Consider the following 22,985-nt stretch of genomic DNA (forward strand, 5'->3'; position numbering starts at 1 on the left):
CATTGAGCTTTAGCCCAACAGCATGGTCACTTCTCAAACCACCCCCCTTTCACCACCGACAGTTGAAAGTAACTTTGACAATAGTTGTGAAGATTGCAGGCTTTCCTTTAAATACATTTTTTTTAAGTGTGGAATTTAATTGCAGATACAATTGCAATGTTTAAAAGGCACTTGGGCAGGTAACTATGTAGGAAAGGCACGGAGGGATATGGGATTCATGCAGGCAAATGGGAGGAATATAGATAGGCAGCATGGTAGGTATGGATGAGATAGGCAGAAAGGGTCCATTTCAGTGCTGTACGATTCTACGATTCTAAAGTTTTGGAAGTAAAATGGCAGATTTCCCATGATTAGTGAATCCAATGGATTTTTAAAACAATTCAATAGCTTCACAACCACCACTACCAATACTAATAGCAGTAACTTAACCAGTAGGCTATTGTTTTGACATGGGAAGACCAAAAGAAAAGAAAAAAATGTGAGTAACGTGATTCCCCTTTAAAAAGTAGTTCATGTGGAAATTGATGTTTTTGTTTACATGACTACATCTTCTGCTCCCTGTGTACCTGCACATTACGTGACACCTGGAGGAATGGAGCAGTGGGTTTGTTTTGCTGGCAGGTACAAGATGAAACCTTCTCTTGTTGCTTCAGAATATATAAATATAGCAGAGAAAGGTGTTTTGGTATTCTAATGTATGGCAGAACAGTAACAAACGATCCGTTTCTGGTCACCCAGCTAGAGGAAGGATGTCATTAAGCAGGAAAGGGTGCAGAAAAATTTCACAGGACTGAAGGGCTTGAGTTATAAGGAGAGGCTGGTTAGGCTGGGACTTTTTCCCTTGAGTGTAGGAGGCTAAGTGGTGACCTTACAGATGTTTATAAAATCATGAGGGGCATAGATAAAGTGGATGGTCACAGTCTATTTCCCAGGATGAGGAAGCCTTAAACTAGAGGACATAGATTTAAGGTGAAAGGGGAAAGATTTAAAAGGGACTTGAGAGGAAAATTTTTCACACAAAGTGTGGTGGGTATATGGAACAAGCTGCCAGAGGAAGCTGTAGAGGCGGGTACAGTTTCAATGCATAAAAGAATTTGGACAGGTACATGGGTAGAAAAGGTTTAGAGGAATACGGGCCAAATGCAGGCAAATGGGACTAGCTCGGATAGACATCTTGGATGAGTTGGGCCAAAAGGTCTGTTTCCATGCTGTGTAACTCTATCCATGTACATGGACCTCAAGCAATGATGTAATAATTATATACAGGCAGGGAATGAGAACTGGTAAGCAACTTTACCTGTGATACACAGGACCATCTCCTACTTGTCAGTTGAAAACAAATGTGCATAGTTCACTCAACTACCATATTCACTAATAGATAGCTTATCCTATCATATGCTTGAGAAGAGTTACAAATTAGGGCTAATGAAGTAGATGGTCAAAATAAACATCATATTGTTCTTTACATGTCACTTATTTTCCTGGAACCTGAATAAATGATACTTATCTGGATTCCTCTCAACTGGACTCCTCTCACCTTGACTCACCTATCACCAGCCAGTTTGTGTGCCTCCCTCTCCCCCTCCCTTTTCATTCTGGCTTCTGCCCTCTTCCCTTCCAGTCCTTATGAAGGGTCTCGACCCAAAACATTGACTGTTTATTTCCCTCCATAGATGCTGCCTGACCTGCTGAGTTCCTCCAGCATTTTGTGTGTGTTGACCTTTGACACTCATCAATTTTTATTGATGCACTGTAGAAAGCATCCTCTCTGGATGCATCATGGCTTGGTATGGCAACTGCTCTGCCCATGACTGCAAGAAACTGCGGAGAGTTGTGGAAACAGCTCAGCACATCACGGACACCAGCCTCCCCTCCATGAACTCTGTCTATATTTCTCACTGGCTTGGTAAAGCAGCAGCCAGTGTAATCAAAGACCCCACCCACCCCGGACATTCTTTCTTCTCCTCTCTCCCTTTGGGCAGAAGATACAAAAGCCTGAAAGCACCTACCACCGTGCTCAAGGGGAGCTTCTATCCTGCAGTTATAAGACTATTGAATGATTCCCTAGTATGATAAGATGGACACAATCATTGTCATTATGACTTTGCACTTTATTGTCTGCCTGCACTGCACTTTCTCTGTAACTGTTACACTTTATTCTGCATTCAGTATTATTTTATCTTGTACTACCTCAATGCACTGTTGTAATGAATTGATCTGTATGAACGGTATGCAAGACAAGTTTTTCACTGTAAACCAATTCCAAATCCAATTCCAATGGATAGTTCAATATGAAATATATTGTAAGACCTTTCAATTAATTCATGTGAAAAGTTCTCAACCTCATGTCCTTCCTTAAGGCAGGATATGCTAGTTATGGAGACAGTGCAAAGAAGGTTTGCAAGAAAAATCCCTAGGATAAAGGGGTCATCTTATGAAGGTAGTGTGAACATACTTTCTGGAGTTGAGAAGAATGAAAAGCAACCTTATTAAAACACGTAAGAGAGTGAGGGAATTTTGCAGGATCAACGTTAAGAGGATGTTTCACCTTTTATCAAGAATCAGTGAATGTTGTCTGATGAGTCATCCTTTAAGACTGAGATGGGGAGAACTTTCTTCCCGGGGGTCATGAATCTCTGGATTTCTCTACCCCAGAGAGCTGTGGATGCAGAGTCATTAAATATATTCAAAGCATTTTGCACTCTAAGGGAGTCAAATGTTTTGGGGATTAGGCAGGAAGGTAGAGTTGAGGCTATGATTGGGTCATTCATGATCTTAATGATTGGCAGAATAGTTTGAAGGAGCCATATGGCCTACACTTTCTCCCATTCCCTATATTCTAATTATTTAAGTGGAGTCTGTCTACCTTGTACTAAGAAAGGTTTATATATATGGGATTATATTTTGGTTCCCAAACATGTGCATTATCCAAATAAAGTTTTACAAAACCAACAGAACAGGTTGTGCATTCCGGGCGAAAGAACATCATCTGGGTATCAATGTAGGACAAAGGAGTGCCGCACTGTCAGGGAGGTGGTCTTTGAAATGACAACCCAAAGCCCCAGCTCTTAGCTCAGGAGGGTACCAAAAATCTCATGGTTTTATTCAAAACAAGAATTGCAGCGTATTCTCCCAGTGCCCTCTGTAACATTTAATGCCTCACCAACAACACTGAAAGAAAACCTTTTGGTCACTCATCTCACATTATTGTTGTACGCTCTCTAATTATGTACTTCACAGAACCTAGTCACACATGAATGGCTTTGAAACACTTGTAATTCGGATAAAATCGCAAGATTAAAATCAAATCCTTGCTTTACTGCCAGGACATTAGATTCACTAGGATGTTACCGGGAATGGAGGTTTGCATTATTAGGAGAGACTGGGTAGGCTGGAACTTTTTTCATTGGAGTGTAGGAGGCTGAGGGGTGACATTACAGAAGTTTATTAAATCACGAGGGGCGTAGATAAGATAAATTGTCACAGTCTTTTTTGCAGGGAAGAGGAGTCTAAAACTAGAAGTTTAAGGTGAGAGGGGAAAGATTTAGAAGAGACCTGAGGAGAAACTTATTCACTGGAAAGGTGATGGGTATATGGAACTACCTGCCAGAGTAAGTGGCAGAGGCAAGTCCAACTACAACGTTTAAAAGACATTTCTACCATGGATAGAAAAAATTTAGAGGGATATGGGCCAAAGGTAGGAAAATGGGGAGAAACAAAGGACTGCAGATGCTGGGATCAAAATGAAAAACACGATGATGCTGGAGGAACTCGGCAGGCCAGGCAGCATCCGTGGAGAAAAGCAGATGGTCAACGTTTGGGGTCAGAAAGTCCTGAAGAAGGGTCCTGACCCGAAACGTTGACCGCCTGCTTTTCTCCACGGATGCTGCCTGGCCTGCTGAGTTCCTCCAGCATCATCTCGATAGGCAAATGGGACTTGCTTGGAGAGATATCTTGGTCGGCATGGACGAGTTGGGCCGAAGGGCCTGTTTCCGTGCTGGATAACTCTAATACTCCGTATTCTTGAAAGGTGGGCTAGCACTTCAACGAAAGTACTGGCACCAAGTGTTTGATTTGGTAATATACCTTATTATACTTCAGTGTGATTCGCTGAAACAGCGATGCAGGGTTGAGTGACCCATGGAATGAAGAGACATTTTATGAAGTGTTTGATGAAAGGAGGCACTAATACCTTACCCGATGAACGCATTTATGTAGGCGTGTACATCACTGGGATTTCCCGCGGGGCTGCGGGGTGGGATCGCTCTTTCTTATTCTGTTCGACAGGGCTGATCTCGTGGTTCCCTGGTTAGCGCTGACTCGGATATAAGGATTCGTTGTAGCGCGGTGCGACAGATACCTGTATACATCACCGGGGGTCAGCTCCAGGACACATCGCCGCTCACTCTTCGTTCGGCTCTGGGCTAAGGTATTGGGGTTATTGTAATACCAGTCGGAGAAGCTGGGAAATTAAGGGTTTTGTAATTTAAATTGGGAGGGGCCGATGTAGCGAGGGGATTTCCGTACTGCAGCTCCGTACTCATAAAATGTGATCATTCTGCCCAATATTGTACTCATTTTAAGTGGAGTCAGTGCCTGGTTGTGTTTTGGCGAGACGCGTGAAGAAATCCGTCTAAGTAAATTGAATTCCACAGGAAATGAAGAAAACTGGTTTATTTTATTTTGCAGATGTGGCAATTTATTGAGGAACTAGAGTTGGTTTAAAAGAGTGTGGAATTTAGTTACTGCCTCCCGTCGAGACAGAGTTATAACTTTGCCAGAAGAAAGAACTTTTGGTAAAATAAAGCCCGACAAAAATTAGAAACTATTATAGTATACATTAGTATATTCAATATAATTATCATAAAGTTAGTGTAATTAAGTATAAAGTAGTATAAATTGTAATATATATAGATCATGTGCTTTATCTGTACCTACGTATGTGCCTGTGATGCCGCTACAAGTTTTTCATTGCACCTGGACCTCACCGTACTTGTGCACTTGACAATTAGTTCTACTCGAGAAACTCACAGCATAGCGTGTTGGAGCCTCAGCTAAAGGGCATCAACCTAACACTGAAAGGCATTGAACAACGATCGGATAACTATCAGTGTGCCATTCACGCCAGTTCTACTGCTTTGGAGTTGCCCGAGTGCATGAGGTTTAGAAAGGGAAATTGTGGCGTTATCTTCACTCAACGAAAGTCCAATCGAGACGTAGAAATAGGCAAACTGGTGGGAGCACGGGGCTGAAAATACCAAGGGCAATATTTGTGACGTGAATATTGTAGGATTACACCTGGTGAATTGGTTGCTGCCGGCGAGATGCCCTAATTAGAAGGACGAGGCACTGAATTCTCGAAGCTTGTCAGCATTCAGTCAACTTCAGACTTTAAGAACTCTCTCTTGTGCTCCAGGGTCCGCTCTAGACTGTACTATGCAGCTGTTGTATCTGTCATTGCTGTTCGCCGTCCATTTTTGTTCCTTTGCCAGAGCCAAATTTGGTTCTTGTTCGGATTATGCAGTTCAAGAAAATTTCACCATGTCTCAGGTTAGTGACAATATTCATTCCTTTTTCAGCTGGGTGCTGTATATAGAGCATAGAACAGCAGAGGAACAGGCCCTTCGGCCCACGATGTCTGCGTCCAACATGATGCTGAACTTAACTAAATCTCTTCTGCCTGTACATGATCCATATCCATCCATTGCCTGCATATTCATTTGCCTATCTGACAGCCTCTTAAACGGCTTTACCATATCTGCTTCCATCGCTGCCCCTGGTAGCCACCACCCTCTGTGTACAAAACTTACCTTGCACATCCCCTTTCAACTTTCTCCCTATCACCTTAAATGCCTGTCCTCTAGTATTTTCATAGAGTCATACAGCAGGGAAACAGGCCCTTCGGCCCAATTGATCCATGCCCACCAAGATGTCCAACTAAGCTAATCCCATTGGCCTGTGTTTGGTCCATATCCCTTTAAACCTTTCCTATCCATGTATCTGTCCAAGTGCCTTTTAAATGTTGTTAATGTACCTGCCTCAACCACTTCCTCCGGCAGCTCATTGCATATACTCACCACCCTCTGTGTGAAAAAGTTGCCATTCAGGATCCTATTAAATCTCTCCCCTCTCACCTTAAGCCAATGCCTTCTAGTTCTTGATTCCCCAAACCCAGGAAAGATACTCTGCGCATTCACCCGATCTATGCCCTCTATAAGATCACCCGTCATTCTCCTATGCTCCAGTGAATTAAGTCCCAATCTGCTCAACCTCTCTCCATAACTCAGCCCCTCAAGTCCCAGCAACATCCTCATAAATCCCCTTTGCACTCCTGTAGCAGGGTGATCAAAACTGAACACAATATTCCAAATGAGGCCTCACCAACATCTTGTACAACTGCGACATAATATCCCAACTCGTATACTCATTTGACATTTCTACCTTGGGAAAAAGATTCTGACTGCCTACCCTGTCCGTAATTTTATAAACTTCTATCAGGTCTCCTCTCAGCTTCTGATGCTTCTGAAAAAATTACTTAAATTGTGTAAAGGAACATTTTGTATTATAATTTGTGACCATTGGTTCAGTGAATAACATCAGCAGGATGGGGTTGGGGCTGTTGGATGTGGATTGTTCACAGTTAGAAGGGGGAAGGGGTGTTCTGTTAAGCATGCCAGCTTCTGCAGTACTTTCGAGATTTCATCAATGGGGATGTAGGAATAGTGAGAAATTAGGAGAAGTGGGATTGGTATTTACTTTTCCAAATTCACAATCGGGTGACTGGCTTTCCTTTTTAAACATCAACTTATTTGTATGATCAAAACAATTCTTAGACTAACAGATGATCAGGATGCAAAAGGTCTGCAAGAAATTTTGGTGGGAGGTTCAGAAATAACTTCCAAGGGTTGCTCCACTTCCTGGGATGGAATGTGTTCTTCCCACCGGCCTAAGAATGTGGAGTGTTAGTTGACATGCAGTCACTGATTTTTACTTCTATTTTGAAGATACCAAACTTTAACTCAGTTCCCAGTATGTCATTTAAGCTTAAAGTTTGTTATGGATCTTTCTGTGACCTGACCCTGCAACTTCCTTCCTATTCTCACCTAGATTTTCCTATCTTGGACTTTCTAAATGTTGTCAATCAAATTTAGAGCAATTTCACAGTTTTTCTTGTGTTGTTAAGTTGAATACTCTTCAGACTAGAATTGATTCCCTGGTTCCTGGTTTTGCCATACTATCTGGTCATATCCCACTGCATTTTCTTTCAGTGCAACTGTTTCACTTCCCTTTCATCCATTCAATGCCTCTTCACAGCCTGACTCATTAAATGTTGTATACCATCCTGCAGCTTTTTTGCTATTTGACAGATTTTCAGAAGCTTTTGACAGTCTATTAAAACAAGTATTTGCTTATAAAATAGTTAGCTCAGCAGTATTCTAAATCTTAACCCATAGTTCATTCCCTCTTTATTCTGGATAATCCATATTGTTTGGTTCTTATGTCTTCATGCACCAATCTGAGAAAACATTACCATCCGAAACATGACATGTCCATTTGCTTTTAGATGCCAGTGAAGCATGTTATTAATTTTCAGCATTTGTTCATTCAGTCCCATGAATGATTGAAGTCCCATGGAGAAGGATGGCAGGATGTGACCATACGAAGCTCATTCTTTTCCCCTGTTATATGAAAAATTGCCCAAGTCACAACTTCATTTTCTACTAGACAGAACAGATGATAATTTGTTCCCTTCTTACTGACTTTAATACTTGGGACCATTAAGTAATGGGAGTTCCAGAGTGCACCAACAACTCTCCCTGTTTATCTTTAAACAGAGCAAAGTCATTTGCTTTAGTTACACTTGGAATACAGGTAATAATTGTCGTAAAGCCATCCCTACACCATGAGCGGACTCTCGATATTTTGTTTCCAATAATATTTTGAGTCGTGCATTTTCGGTGTTGATTCACCTTCTTGGTTAGTATAATTTGTGTATACTACTTTGTTTTTAATTTCTCAGTATTTGGGAACATGGTTTGAAATTGAGCGATCTGGTGCTTCTGACAGCAACCCCAGGTGCATTATGGAAAAATACTTAGTAACAAAAGAAAATAAGGTGGAGCTTCTTACACAGTATGTTTCGTAAGTACCCCAGAGATGTCTTTTAAGTTGCAGATAAATATTTTTCTTGTGCAACAACAGACATGACTGAGTTTTTACTTGGGAAGCAGAGTGATATTTCTTGGATTAAATTATAATAAAGAAATGGTTTGCTTCGCTAATTAAATCTCTGAAGGTGTTTACAATCCACACAAGCAGTTCTCCTAATCCTATGTCCATAACCCTTTATTTCCCTTTCTTTTAACTAACTATTTGGCCCAATATATGCCTCACCTTCAGTCACTAATTCTGGGGATACAGTGTTTTGCAGACTCCCAAGTTTGTTTTTCTTTGGGGCTAAGAACAAGCTTCTATTATTCTTTCTACTTCTAAACTTGCATTTACTTTGTATCACCTCATTCCAGATAAACCATTAGGTTCTATCTGTCTGATCCTTCATAGTTTCTCTATTACATCAACCTGTAATCTAACAGTTCTGCTGTCTATTAATATAAAGTATCCTGGTTGAACAGTAAACCTCGCAGTTACCAGGCTTGATTCTTGAAAGGATTACTATATTTGTGTTCCGTATGGGACTAAATCTCCATTCTGTTTGCAATGAGCAGAAAGGAGACCCCAATCGCATATTGCATTTCTGTTAAACCAAATATATAATCTTTCACTGAGTAACTATGATCTCCACCTGTCATTTCTTTGGCCCAGTTCCCCTATTTTATTAATTTTCCCGAGCAGTTACCTCCAGATTTTTATAGAACAAACTATACATCCTATTTTGTTTTTTTTCCAACCAATAGTCAACTTATTGAGAAGCACAGTGAACAAAACTGGACTTTGAAGAACATCACTTTCAAATATTTTTATAGAAATGCCCATAAACTTCTTCACTTTTTGTCCTGCTTCTTTCAAACCATTTTAAAATCCAGTTTGTTGTCATCACCACAACTCCTTGATCCTTTATCTTTTCATGTCATTTGCTGTCTAATACTCTGTAAAATATTTTCCTGAAACTCATGTATACCAGAACAGTGCCCCTGTCTACCATCCCCATTATCTCAAAGGTGGGTCATACATGATCTCCCATTGTAAAATCAGAGCTGGCTGCCATCGATTCTTTATTTAGATCTGTGGTATTTTCAGCATTAAAGGCTCTGAAATTTCCCCCGTCATGGGTTTGTCTTTAGCTAGATTACTTTGTCTTTGTTATTAAAAATAGCTTCAACGCTGACCATACTAGTCCTCAAGCACATATCCAAACACAACGAAACTTTGACATTTTACTTCTTGGACCTTCAAGTCCTCTAGGATCTAATCCATCAGCCCCTTATGCTTCCCTGCTAACCTATCAAAAAAAAAACTAAAAAAATAAAAATGGTCATCTTACTTCCAACACCTCCAGAGTTCACCACCACTACAATATCCTTTCTCCAGTAAGAGCTTATTCAATGGACTAATTATGCAACTGCACCAACCTATTGCAGCCTTGACCCTGACGCCTCAATTCCGCAGCTTTTCCCAAAGATTCACAGCCCCCAAATGGTGACCAGGCTGCTGGACATCACATTCTGTGGTCCCAGCCCCAACAACTCCCTTGTGGCCTCATGATAACTCATGCTGTCAGAATGCAATTTTCACTGTTTTCCAAATTTCTCTGACGATTGTGGACATTTAGAATATGAAAAACATTTAATTGATTAAAGAATTAAAATCATTTAAGAAGTAAATAAAATGTTAAAAATACATTTAAGAATTTATTACAACATATTTAAATTTAATTATAAATGTCAAACCATTTAAAAAACAAATTTTATCCATGATGTGCTACTATTGATTCATTCAAAAAATAACTTATTCAGTGATATAAAAAATAAAGGTATTATTTTAGTTAAACCAGTGTTTTTAAATGGAGTTTGGCAACCCATTAAACATTATTCTCATTTGTGCAGGGAAGATGATGCTGTAAAACTTCATCAAGGAGAAATAATATATCCTAATAAATCAAGAATCCTGCCAAATTTTACTTCAGAATTTCAAGAGGTAAGTATGCATAAAATGTTTGAAATTGCCTTCCACCAGATTCCTTACAGGATTTGTTTTGTTAACAATTGTTGCTAGCCACTTACAAAATAAAATCTCAGAAAGTCATGAGGTGAACTTGTAGACAAATATCTGTGCTGACAAATTTTTTTTGGCATGGGTAGCATGCATAGAGCTGATAATCTTAACCTGGAGAATGCATTGAAAATATTGGTGCAACGAGGAGGCAGCCATGCTGTGCTCTCACCTGTGTCTAACAGAGAATATCAGGTTCCTTATGTATAACCATCCCCTGCCCTCTCCTCCCCCACCTTTCCATTTTTTCATTGACCTCAGTTTAAAGCAAAGTGAACATAAAATTAGAAAAATAGAAGGTATGTGTATAACAGAGTTGTTGATGTGTTGATGAACTCTTCAATAAAAATTGATTCATGAATTGGATGAATTTACAGGGTTATGATGGACTGTAAGAATGAAAAGCCCAGTGGAGCACACTAGCCCTGATTTTACTAGGTTTTGCTGGCAGTTATGCAGCGAACTTCCAATGTTTAGCTGTGTTTATGCCAAGAAGGTTGAGATCTCAGCACATACACATCCAGAACTGAACTAACAGATAGATTCACTGAATCTGCCGCTATGCTTTATAGCTGAACTCCACAAACTTGCTGGAATTCCCCCACACTTATCTTGTGGAATGTACTTATAGATTCTGTGTCAGCTTAGAATTGCCACAGATTATATGGAGTCCATTCATTTCAACTAAGACTTCTTGGCTTTAAAGAGAAAAGGGTAATAATAAGGTAAGTTACCATTTTGTAAAATCACTTAATGTTTTACATTATTGATGGGTGTTTTTGTGTTTACACATAATCTTACTTGAAAATTTTAAACAATTTATCTCAGGTTTTTAATGTTTATTTCATTTTAAGGCAATTGGAAGCATTATAAAATAATGACAAATGTGATAGATGACAAAATGGTGGATGTGGCTTTGGCACCTGTCAATGGTTTGTGGGTAGGGCTTTTTCTGAGCCTTTCATTTGACACTGGTGGGTCTCCCCATGGGCTCCAGCTGGGTTTCAACCAGCAAGTTCTCCTTTCTGAAAACACCCAAGGTGAGGGATTCTCAGGGAGCCACACAAAGTGCACATATTGTGCTCCAATTCAGCAAAAATGCTATTGTGCTTTTGTACCCAAGTGTCACTTTAGGAAAATGAAAAAGCCAATATTAGAATCAGAGAATCGTCCAGCCTGGAAACAGGCCATTCACCCAACTTGTCTATGCCGACTGGGAGGGACCGTTGTATATTAATGCCATTGCCCAACACTTGGTCCATAGCCCTCTGTACCCTGGGTAGATTCAAAGTGTTTCATCTAGATAAATGCTATCAGCAGCCCTGCTTCAACCACTCCCTCAGGCAGTGTATTCAAGGTACTTACCACTCTCTGGTTGAAGAAGGTTGCCCTCATATCCCCTCTTAATCTCTTATCCCTTATCCTAAACCTGTGTCCTTTTCTTTATCTGCTTCTGTTATGCAGGAACGTCTCCTGCAATTTCCCTTTCTATGCCCCTCATAATCTTATGTGTCAACTCAGTTGTTAGAACTCACAGCTGTCTGTCTGTGGTCTGTGAATTCAAGTTTAGTTCCAGGCTGCCACTCCAAGGAGAATGAGGGACTGCTAAAATATTGGAGGTGCTTTCCTTTTGGGTAAATCAAGGTGCCTTCTGCTCTTGCAATAGTGTTTGTAAATTAACTATTTTGTTTTGTTAATTCAACAGAATTCGAGCGGTGGGCCAGATATGAATTGGAACCAAGCCGTAAGTAAATAATCAGAGTGGAATAGAGAAATAGTGCCCGGGAATCAAAAGCTTGGGACCATGTTTACCAACTGAAAGACGTGTTTTATTATGTGGTCACATAATATGTGTTTGGCCTCCTGATGCAGATGAGACTGTATCCATATTGTCACTTAATCTTACCCTATCATGAGCTTCCCTTCCTGGTTTATTTCCTGCTCGTATCCTGCTTTCCTGGTATCTATTCTTGAAACCTTTTACCTTCCAACATTTTTCCATTTCTGCTGAAAGACTTTGACCTGGTAATTGAACTGTTTCCCTCTTCAAGGATGCTGTATCAAGCATTTCTAACTTCTTTTATTGTTATTGCTAACTTCTGCATTATTTTGCTTTGCAATGGCTTCTTTGATCCAAACTGTCTATAACTGCAGTTCTCCAATGGGAGAGTGGAATTAAACCTGTTGTGTAATGCTGTGTGTCTTGTTGGTATGCTTATGCCAACTGAGTACCCCCTGATTTCTCATTTATAGCTTTCTGGTTTCTTATACTAATACAGGATGTGTTTAAGCAGGTACAGTATGGATGAGAAGCATTTAAAAATGCCCGCTAAATTTGTAGAGGTGTGCTCAGATAAGGAGATTTTTAATACTGTATTATGAAAAAAAAATGGTCTTTGATATAATCATGACATATGGTGTAACAGAACTTAAGTTGTGCAATGCATGGAAACTTTCTTGAAGGGAGTGGAGATCACAGAGCCTGATCTATAAAGTTAAGAGTCCTCGTGCTAGGTGCACGCCTTGTGAAAGAGAAACAGCAACACAAATCTGAAACAAAAACAGAAAATGCTGGAAAGAGTTAGCAGGTCAGGCAGCATCTGTGGACAAGAGAAACAGTTAATGTTTTGGGTTGGAGATCCTGAAGAAGGATCTTTGACCTGAAATTTTAACTCTGTTTCTCTTTTGGCAGGTATCGCCCAACTTGTCAAACTTTTCTAGCATCTTCTGCTTTTATTTCTGATTTCCAGGATCTGCTTTTTTTAAAATTTTCAGCAACATACATTTATTCTCTAAAGATGGGCTGCAGTGTTTAATTATGCTAAATTCAAGCCATGTTTAGTTTTGGCATTCCTGATCAAGTTCAACGAGGGGCTGTATTCTGTTCGGAAATACTTGGATCAGAGGCCAGAATGCTTGTTATTTTTATGTCCCTTCCTTTTCAAGGTATGACTTCTGAATGGTCAGTTTATAGCAATTGGCTGCTGCTGAAGCACTTTCTCTGCAGATGGAAAGTTTATGTTTCATTTGTACATTAATGAGTGTTTCTTTTCAGTTACAATATCTGACAAGGCTGTATCAGGGCCATCTCAAGGATTTAAAAAAGCAGGAGGAGACAGAAAAGGCTGTAGATGCTGGAATCTGGAGCAAGACATAAGGTGCTGGAGGAACTCTACAGATCGGGCAGCATACCCATTGAGTTCCTCCAGTGCCTTTTATGTTGATCTTAAAGAGCAGATCTCCTGAGGTAGTGTTCGCTTTAATTGAACATTAGCCAAGGCCAATAACCTTACACCAACCTATAACATTGACAAGTGTAAGAGAGCTGTAGGATCTGGAAGTGCTGGCAGAAGTCAGGAATTTGGTTGCGCTGAGAGGGTCCAAAAGTATCTGATGAAGATATTTTTCACATCTCTCATTTTGCAATTGTGTGCTCTAGTGTTTCTAAAGTTTTCTGCAGCCACTATTACCTAATCATTCTTTGAAAATTGCTAGCTTTTCCAGATTAATGTTGTGTATTGTTTGCTTTTTCAGAAACGATCCCTATGCACTACTGGGTATTAGCCACCGATTATACAACTTACTCTCTGGTGTACTCGTGCGTCAGTATTTTGGGAATTGCACACCATGATTATGTCTGGATTATGGGAAGAGAACGGCAGTTATCACAGAATGTCACTGATTACCTGCATGGAATCCTGACCACAAATGACATCACAGTTGATTTAACTTCAACCAATCAGAAAAATTGCACCATGAGAATCTGATCAGGACCTGTTTAAAAAAAACACTTCAATCTAGATAAAAAATCAACTTGCCTTTAGTTTATTCCATTGTAATTTATACTAGAGATATTCAACCAGAATTTTACCAAATCCATTGAGCTACGAATTAAGTGTAATTTATCAATCCCCAAACTTCATGAGTAATGAACAACTCCAAAGCATGAGCATAAACTTCAATACCACTCATATTAAAAGCATTTCTGAAACTCCAATCAGTCACCATTCAAAGTTTATCCACAATTCTAACTTAAAAATGAAACTGAATAAGCAGAGTAACTATCTCAGTAGTGCTGATGAGCGTGAAGTTACCTCATCATGCACATTTGTGCACAGGAGCAAGGTGTTTCCTACTCAGAGTCTTTCTGTTTATTATATTCCATTCTGCCCCACCACCCCCCAATTCATATTATTGGACAGGAAAAACCATGCTCTGGGAACAGCATTTTTGCATTAGCTTATTGATTTTATTGTCATTCTATCTTTTAGTTTCCTAATTATCAGATTGGTCCTTTGATTATTTTATCAAACAATGTTTAGTACTTAGAATTGATACTCATTGAGTGTGGGACTTTCTGAAATATACAAATTCAAGAAATGTTTAGCATGAAGTGGTATTTTCAGCAATAGAAATGTAAAACTAATGTTGTGCTTCTTTACCTCCTCATCTTCATTGTTATCAATATGAGTGGGATGATTTGTTTTTCCAAGATCGCTGTGATGCTTTGAAACTTCATGTGCTTGGTGTGGTATTCATGCTTTAGAATCAACAGAAAAAGGCAGATATGCTGGTGTAGTTCAGAACTGATGGTACGCAGCTGTCGAAAACATGTTCTGTGAGATCCAGATTTGGAGGGCTAAGTTCATTCTGCTGCTGTTTCTCAGCGGGTTGAGAGCCATACTTAGGTTTGCTGAGATTCTTGCAACAGGTTCTGACTGGTGCAGGATCAGAGGACCCACTGATTTCAGATAAGACATTTAGGATGCAAAGGGGACAATAAATCTCTTCTAAGAAACATTATTTTGCTTTGGTTTAATGCTTTAATTATTGATGCATCTTAATGTGTTTTTCTCCTTAGATATTACATTTTTTATTTTAAATATTTACTTCAATCTTAATAGTTTTTTGAACATCTGTGAATGCTGGCAGAGACACATAAATCTGTTAAAGTCAACAACAACTCTGGCAAAGCCCTGCCCCCAGCTTTGATTACCGTCAAAGGCTGTCAGGCTGATTTGGAGGTGTTGCTATGCATCCGTGTTACCCAAAGCCAGGTGTTGACTGGACTATACTGTTACATGCTGTTACAAGGTAAACCTTCCTTCTCTGGGCCAGGTAAGTGCAAACATGGGGGACTACAGACAGCAGCTTCAGCTGGTGGGACTGGGCTGAGATGATCTGGGCCATAAACTGCGTCTTGTCCATCATTTGACCTAATATAGTATCTAAAAGCCCTAGTAAAACTGAAGTCAGTGGTCTCCAAAGGGAATGAATTCCAGTGGATGGAAACATACCTCATATAAAGGAAAACACAGACAAATGGGACTTGCTTAGGTGAGAACCTTGATCTGGATGAGTTGGGCCGAAGGGCCTGTTTCCCGTGTTGTATCACTGTATGACTGTATGGTTCTATCAATGACACTACCTTCCATCATAGGTCAGAAGTGAAAGCATTTGCTGATGATTGTGCAATGTTCACTTCTATTCAGAACTCCTCAGCAGATGGAGCAGACCATGTTTGCATGCAGTAAGGACCCAGATAACATTTAGGCATGGGCTGATAAGTGGCAAGTAATAGTAACCATGACAAAATTATTAAACTCCAACAAGAGAGTACCTAACCACTTACTCTTGACATTCAATGGCATTACTATCACTGAATCCTCCACCAAAGGTCACCAATAAACTGGTTCAGCCACATAAATACCATGTCTACAAGAACAGATCAGAGACTGGGTATGCTGTGGCAAGTGAATCACCTCTCAGCATTAAAGCATTTTCCTCTATCTACAAGCAACAAGTCATGAGTGTGATGGAGTACTTTCCATTTGCTTTTGGAAGCTCGACATGACCCAGAACAAAACAGTCTGCTCGACTGGTACTCCAGCCACTCAACTAAGTATTTGTCTAACACTGGTGTACAATGGCTATCATGTGCATCATTTACAAAATGTACTGCAGTCACTCTCCCAAGGCTAATCCAACAGCATCTCCTAAACCCAAATGTCGGCACAACATCGTGGGCCGAAGGGCCTGTACTGTGCTGTAATGTTCTATGTTCTAAGCCTGCGATCTTTATCTCTGAAAGGGACAAAGCCTCAGGTATATGGGAATACCTACACTTGCAGGTTCTTTTTCAAACAGCACACCATCCTGAACTTGAAAAACATGTTGCAGAACTTCATCATTGCTGAGCTGAAATCCTACCCAATACCACTGTGGGTGTACCTTCACCAGAAGGACTGTAGCAGCATAAGTGGGTGGCTCACCACCGCCTTCTCAAGGACAATTCAGATAGGCAATAAATGCTGATGACAGTGATACCCAAATCCCATTCTTTCCTTTCTGAAACAGTGGGATCACATTTGCTACCTCTAGTCCAGTGGAACAATTCCAGAATGTAGATGGGAGAGGAAATTGGCCGTCCATGATTGTTGATCCTTCTGAAAAATTGTCCTTAAAGCAAATGAGTTTGAAATCTATGACACTAAATCATTGGTTAGTTTAAAAGTAAAACTGAGGGAATATAAATAAAGGAAAGCTAAACCATGGCTTGCACTTTCAGGTCCAGCAGCCTAACTGCTCTGCTCATAACTGATATTTATAGTCATGATCATACAGACTCATTTTCCAGGGGATTAGCAAATTGCTGGAATATAAGTAATGAGAAATGTAACCATTTAATATTAATTTACATCTCATTTACCAACATGGAGCAGGATGAAATGTGCAGGAACTAATACTGCAAATGGTCTGTCAAATGACTATTCTCGCTGAGACCAATTAGCTTTGCAGCAATCAGGTATTACATCTTTACCATTTATGTTCAGTGTCAAAACAAAATATTGTGTTGATTTATTCACTAAACCACTATTGGGGCCTGTGCGGGGTTGGAGAGGGATGCTGGAATTGGAGTAGAATGGTCTCTCTTATGTTCATCCTGTTCTTTGGTTTGAACATTGGGACCTATAAGTTATGGGCTACATCTCCAGTGAAGAAAACTTTGACCGTTGACCTGCGCTTTAAACTTAGTAGCTTTCTTCAACAGTAGTGCTATCAGATCTGTTATTTGAGGAGACTCAGGTTTAATGTCTCATCCTCAGAAATGCAACCCCTGACCATCCAGCACACTCCCAGTACTGTCCTGGACGTAAGCCAATATTTCTGTGCTCAGATTTCTGGAGTGACCTTCGAACCCACAACCATGTGCCTCAGAGACAAAAGTGCTACCAGCTCAGCTGCAGGTGACAAAAACATTACAGATTTCTTCTTTTTAATCCTTTTGTATTTTGTGCTTAATAACTGTTTACCAATGTGGAAAAAGAAAATTATTACTTATTTTCAGAAGAGCAAACCAGATTCAAGTCTCCTACATCTTATACCATTAGCTTGACAAACTAGGACACTTTATCCCTTCAAGATGCACAGAGACACTGGGTTTGATTTTAACTGGAGAAGACAGGAATAGAACATATGAAGCCAATAGAGGGCGACAAACTTATAACTTTGAGTGACACGACAACTTCAAAGGCCAGTCAGTCCTCATTTCCAGTGTTGCTGTGGGTCTCAGCTAGTAGTGGCATCTTCCACCCTGCCACAGGGTTGCACCAGAATATTTCTGAGTGACGTCCAGCTTAGTATCTCTGCCCACTGAACCTGAGCGAGGTTAAACCTGGTGCAAGCACAGTGAACCCATCAAATGAATAGTGATCATGTGTTTGTGGAAAGTTTGTGGAGCTTATTTATTATTAAATTAGCTTCATGTTTTAAATATGTGTGCATGCACGTGTATGTGTGTGGCTACGGAGGGGGCTGGTCGGGGACGGTATGTATTTATGTCTGTGTGTATGAGCAGATAATCACAAACGCTTAATTTCAGTGACAGTTTTGACATTCAGTGAGGATAGGCCCTCACCAGCTGTCAAAGCACATTTGTGAGTGCAACAGGTTTGGACTGCTCTGAGACAATCCCTATGCTGGACTTCCGCTGGAGGTCTGCTGAGAAAAAAAATTAAAACCCAATGTTAACCCAACCTGATTGTGGCCGATCTAAGCCTAACCAGAACCTGTGGACATGATTTTTTTCTGATACTGATCCCAACACAAACCCAGCATGTGCAGTTGGGTCCCTTTGGACTTGGCTTTGGTAGCTGGGGTTCTACTCACAATTAGTGGCACCTCCTGGACAGCAAACACCATTTCTTTCATCCATGATACAGCTATCAATGTCTTGCTTTCAAGTAGCTTCCACTAGATCCTAAGGCTGTAGTTTGCTTCAGATTCATTGCACCCTGCAACTTATTGATTCTGGCCCTACTCAAATTCCCATTACAATAGGTTCATTTATTGCACTCAGTCGGTTCAGCCCCATATCGCTGCAGCAAGCTGGATTCTGCCCTGGATTCACTGCACTGAGCCAAATTCTGCCCTGGATTCACTGCACTGAGCCAGATTCTGTCCTGGATTCACTGCACTGAGACAGATTTTACCTCGGGTTCATTGCAATGAGCTGGATTCTGCTTTGGATTCACTGCACTGTGCTGGATTCTACCTCAGATTCGCTGCACTGAGCTGGATTCTGCTCTGGATTCACTGCACTGAGCCGGATTCTGCCCTGGATTCACTGCACTGAGCCAGATTCTGCCCTGGATTCACTGCACTGAGACAGATTTTACCTCGGGTTCATTGCACTGAGCTGGATTCTACCTTGAATTCACTGCACTGAGCTGAATTCTGCCCTGAATTCACTGCTCTGTGTTAGCGCTGCCCTGGATTTATTAATTGCACAAGACTCATTGCACCAGTCTTGGGTACAGCAGTAGGTGCCTGATCTGAACCAGGCGTCTCTTATTTTTGCACTAGAAGGTCTGCAGCACAAGATGGGGGGTTTGAGGGAAGTCCCACTGATCCCACTGTGGGCTCCATCAGCTTGACAGCTCTCAGCTTTACTGTGGACATTTCCCTCAGGACACTTGGCCCTGGCTCGCTCCTCTTGCAGAAGTTCTACCCACTTTGGAGCAACCTCCCAGCATCACTCCCTCTGTGTTTCCTCCTGGCTCCCAGTAGATGGCATAACCAGCGATACACTAGCATTACCATTCATATTTCAGATGCATGGTGCAGCATTACCATTCAAACCCAACACCCTACATGTGATACCCAAGCCAAACCCAGGTCAGTTTTGTGAATTCTGGATGCTGTCTCATTGCTCAGAGGCTCCTCTGCCTCCAGCCCATCTATGTGCGACCTACCCTGACCACCCTGTGATAATCATCAGGATTAACTATTCAGCGCTGCTCCTTGCATCAGTGGACCAATAGTGGAGGCAGGCACCTTTGGAGGCAAGTCCTATACTTGTAGCAAATTGGGTTACATAGCACTTTCTCAATCCAATGGTAAAGAGAAATAAAAGCAGAAAAGGTCATTAGAAAGGTTAACCTGAAACATTAACTGCTTCCCTCTCCACAGTTGCTGCCTGACCTGTTGCGTTCTCTGTTCTGCATTCTCTGTTTTTATTTCAGATTTCCAGTATCTGCAGTCTTTTTTAGTTAGCTGTGAGATAGGAATTGGAGGGTGTACAGCCACTGTGAGTTTTGAGCGATGTTTTTAATTCACGTATATTGCTTCTTACAAAGGATTGACATTTCAGAATGAAGTTACTAATGGTGATTTTTGTAATTATTTGTAAAGAGCAAATCTGTCCCGATTCAAACGGAACCTGAAGACATATATCTCATTGTGTTCCCGTCAGGCTCAGGTCAAGTAGCCTCACTGTACGATGGGCCACACTTAAGAGCTGGGAGCTGTGCAACATCAAGTTCCATTGAAAGTACTGATGTCAAAGAATGCCTGCCAGGCATTCTTGAAAGAAACTGTCAATTCTTGATACATCTTCAGTTGTGAAGAAATGGATTCTTTGGATTGTGTATTGTGAAATTTAATTACAAGCCACCCCTGGGTTATGAGCACCCAACTTATGGACACCCATACTTATGAACGAGCACCCATAATATTATTAAATTCAAAAATCTAACATATGCACATCCATGCCAGAATTAGTTTCTTCTCCCTCTCTCCACTTTTTGTAATTATTCTTTCTTATCAGTCTTATGTGCTTTTGATGCCATTCTGTTACTATACGATGGAGGTATGGTTACAATATTGAGTTTTTTTTTTGTATATTTTCCAACTTAAAGACGAAATTGACTAATGGGTGTCTGTAAAAAACAGAACCCAGAGATGGCCTGTACAGTAAAACTCAATTAATATGGCATGTTCAGGACTTGGGTAGTGTTGGACTGGCAGATTTTCCAGACTATTGGATGTTACTTACTATAATATTCCAACACACTCTTAATTCACTTATTTCAGATGTTACACAGTGGAATGATAAATGTTCCCATGAACCTGGTAAGTTTCAAGGGAGTGTGGGAAACAGATGTAGGTGAGTTTAAGGGGAACTTGGGAATCAGAGCCCTGGTGATTTGGTTGGTAGTGTGGAACTGGGGCCGCAGAGAGTCGGAAGGGAATGTGGGAACCAGGGCGTCGCTGAGTGGGAGGGGAGTGTGGCAACATCACCTAGTGAGCCAGTTGCTGAACCATTAGGTTTTCTGAATGCAGTCTGTCCCCAGGTTTATGAACAGGTACCATTTTTATTAGTAAATTGGTAAATTGGTTTATTGTTGTCACATGTACTGAGGTACAGTGAAAAACTTGTCTTGCATACTGTTCATACAGATCAATTTATTACAACAACACATTGAGGTAGTACAAGGGAAAATAATAACAGAATGCAGAATAAAGTGTTACAGTTACAGAGAAACTGCAGTGCAGGTAGACAAAAGGTGCAAGGTGATAACGAGGTAGATTGTGAGGTCAAGAGTCCATTTATCATACGAGGGAACCATTCACTATTCTTATAACAGCAGGATAAAAGCTGTCCTTGAGCCTGGTGGTACGTGCTTCAGGCTTTCGTATCTTTGCCCAATGGGGGGGGGGGGGGGGAGAAGAGAGAATATCTGGGGTGGGTGGGGTCTTTGATTATGTTGGCTGCTTTACCGAGACAGTGAGAAGTGTAGACAGAGCCCATGGAGGGAAGGCTGATTTCTGTGATGTGCTGGGCTGTGTCCACAACTCTCTGCAGTTTCTTGCAGTTATGGGCAGAGAAGTTGCCACATCAAGCTGTGATGCATCCAGATAGGATGCTTTCTATGGTGCATCAATAAAAGTTGGTGAGTGTCAAAGGGGACATGCCAAATTTCTTTAGCCTCCTGAGGAAGTAGAGGCGCTGGTGAGCTTTCTTGGCCGAGGTGTCTATGTGATTGGATCAGGACAGACTGTTGGTGATGTTCGCTCCTAGGAACCTGAAGCTCTCAACCCTCTCAGCCTCAGCACCATTGATGTAAACAGGAGTATGTGCACTGCCCCCCTTCCTGAAGTCAATGACCGGCTCTTTTGTTTTGCTCACTCTGAGGGAAAGGTTGTCGTCATGACACCATTTCACTAGACTCTCTATCTTCTTCCTGTACTCTGACTCATCGTTATTTGAGATACGGCCCACTATGGTGTATCATCTGTAAACTTGTAAATGGAGTGAGAGCAGAATCTGGCCACGCAGTCATGAGTGAGGGAGTAGAGTAAGGGGCTGAGAACACAGCCTTGTGCGGCACCCAGTGCTGAGGATAATCGTGGCCAAGGTGTTGCTGCTTATCCTTACTGATTACAGTCTGTTGGTCAGGACGTCAAGGACCTAGTTGCAGAGGGAGGTGTTGAGTCCCAGGTCCAGGAGTTTGGAGATGAGTTTGCTTGGAATTATGGTACTAAAGGCAAAGCTGTAGTCAATAAAGAATAGTCTAACGCAGGTTTCTTTACTGTCCAGATGCTCCAGGGCCAGGGAGATGGCATCTGCCATATATTGATGTCCGTATGTCGATTTTGTCCATAAGTCAGAAAATATGTCCCTACATACACAAAATCACTCAGTATGGTAACAGTATCTTGCAGTATTGAGGTGGATGCAACTGATTCTGGAGATGCTGCTGAGGTAGATACAACCGGTTCTGATTTCCTTTCAAACATTTTAAAAGGATATGAAGCATAGAAAACCTTATTTTCCCTGATTTAGTGTGCTGTGGAGAAGGGAGATCACGTTTTCCTTCAATCACTACACGATCAAGCGATGTAGGAGTTCGATTTTGTCTCAGAAAAGCTGGAAAATCAGAAGAAATGATCACTGTGTTTACACACCTTAAAGCGTACAATACAGTTATGACCCCTATCTATTTCCATTTTGTCAATGAACCAGAGATGGTCCACTATTCTGGTTAAAGCTATACTTAACTGCAATTGAAGCACAGTGTAGTAATAAAATACACTCAGAAAGGATTTGATCGAGCTTATGAAACCATGTTAGCATTCCTTAAGTGTGAACTTAATCTTTTCTCTGTCTACATCTCCAACATATACTCTACTGATCTTTCACTTTAACCTCATTCTCAGCTGTTGCCAAGCTTTCAATATGTAATTTTAACACTGAGGGACAATTTTGTCCACTTCAGCTAAAATAACTTTAGTTAGATTGAAGACACCTAACACTTAGGATTCTTGACTAATTTAAAGCTGTAAGTTATGGACTCATGTTCTTTAATTAAGTCACAGGAATAGTTGAGTTTTACAAAGATATTCAAAGTTAATCCTCGACAAATACTTTAGATAAAACATAGACAATTGGCTCTGATAGTTCCTTCTTCTAG

General features: G+C 40.8%; 1 protein-coding gene across 1 annotated transcript; it reads left to right on the forward strand.

Annotated features, from left to right (window-relative positions):
* Window positions 1-4,314: 4,314 nt before the first annotated feature.
* On the forward strand, window positions 4,315-15,022 carry LOC127571804 (apolipoprotein D-like). Its single transcript, XM_052018515.1, has 6 exons — window positions 4,315-4,429; window positions 5,417-5,550; window positions 8,021-8,142; window positions 10,065-10,155; window positions 11,936-11,974; window positions 13,765-15,022. Exons 2-6 carry the CDS (start codon window positions 5,437-5,439, stop codon window positions 13,792-13,794), a joined length of 396 nt encoding a protein of 131 aa, XP_051874475.1. The 5' UTR covers window positions 4,315-4,429; window positions 5,417-5,436; the 3' UTR covers window positions 13,795-15,022.
* The last annotated feature ends 7,963 nt before the right edge of the window (window positions 15,023-22,985 follow it).

The sequence above is a fragment of the Pristis pectinata genome, chromosome 6 (genome assembly GCF_009764475.1).
Source record: "Pristis pectinata isolate sPriPec2 chromosome 6, sPriPec2.1.pri, whole genome shotgun sequence".
Classification (NCBI taxonomy): domain Eukaryota; kingdom Metazoa; phylum Chordata; class Chondrichthyes; order Rhinopristiformes; family Pristidae; genus Pristis; species Pristis pectinata.

Coding starts and splice junctions, on each gene's coding strand:
- LOC127571804 (XM_052018515.1), top strand. CDS start 5,437: ATGCAGCTGTTGTATCTGTCATTGCTGTTCGCCGTCCATTTTTGTTCC. Junction 8,143..10,064: donor CTTCTTACACAGTATGTTTC/GTAAGTACCCCA, acceptor TCATTTGTGCAG/GGAAGATGATGCTGTAAAAC. Junction 11,975..13,764: donor ATATGAATTGGAACCAAGCC/GTAAGTAAATAA, acceptor TTGCTTTTTCAG/AAACGATCCCTATGCACTAC.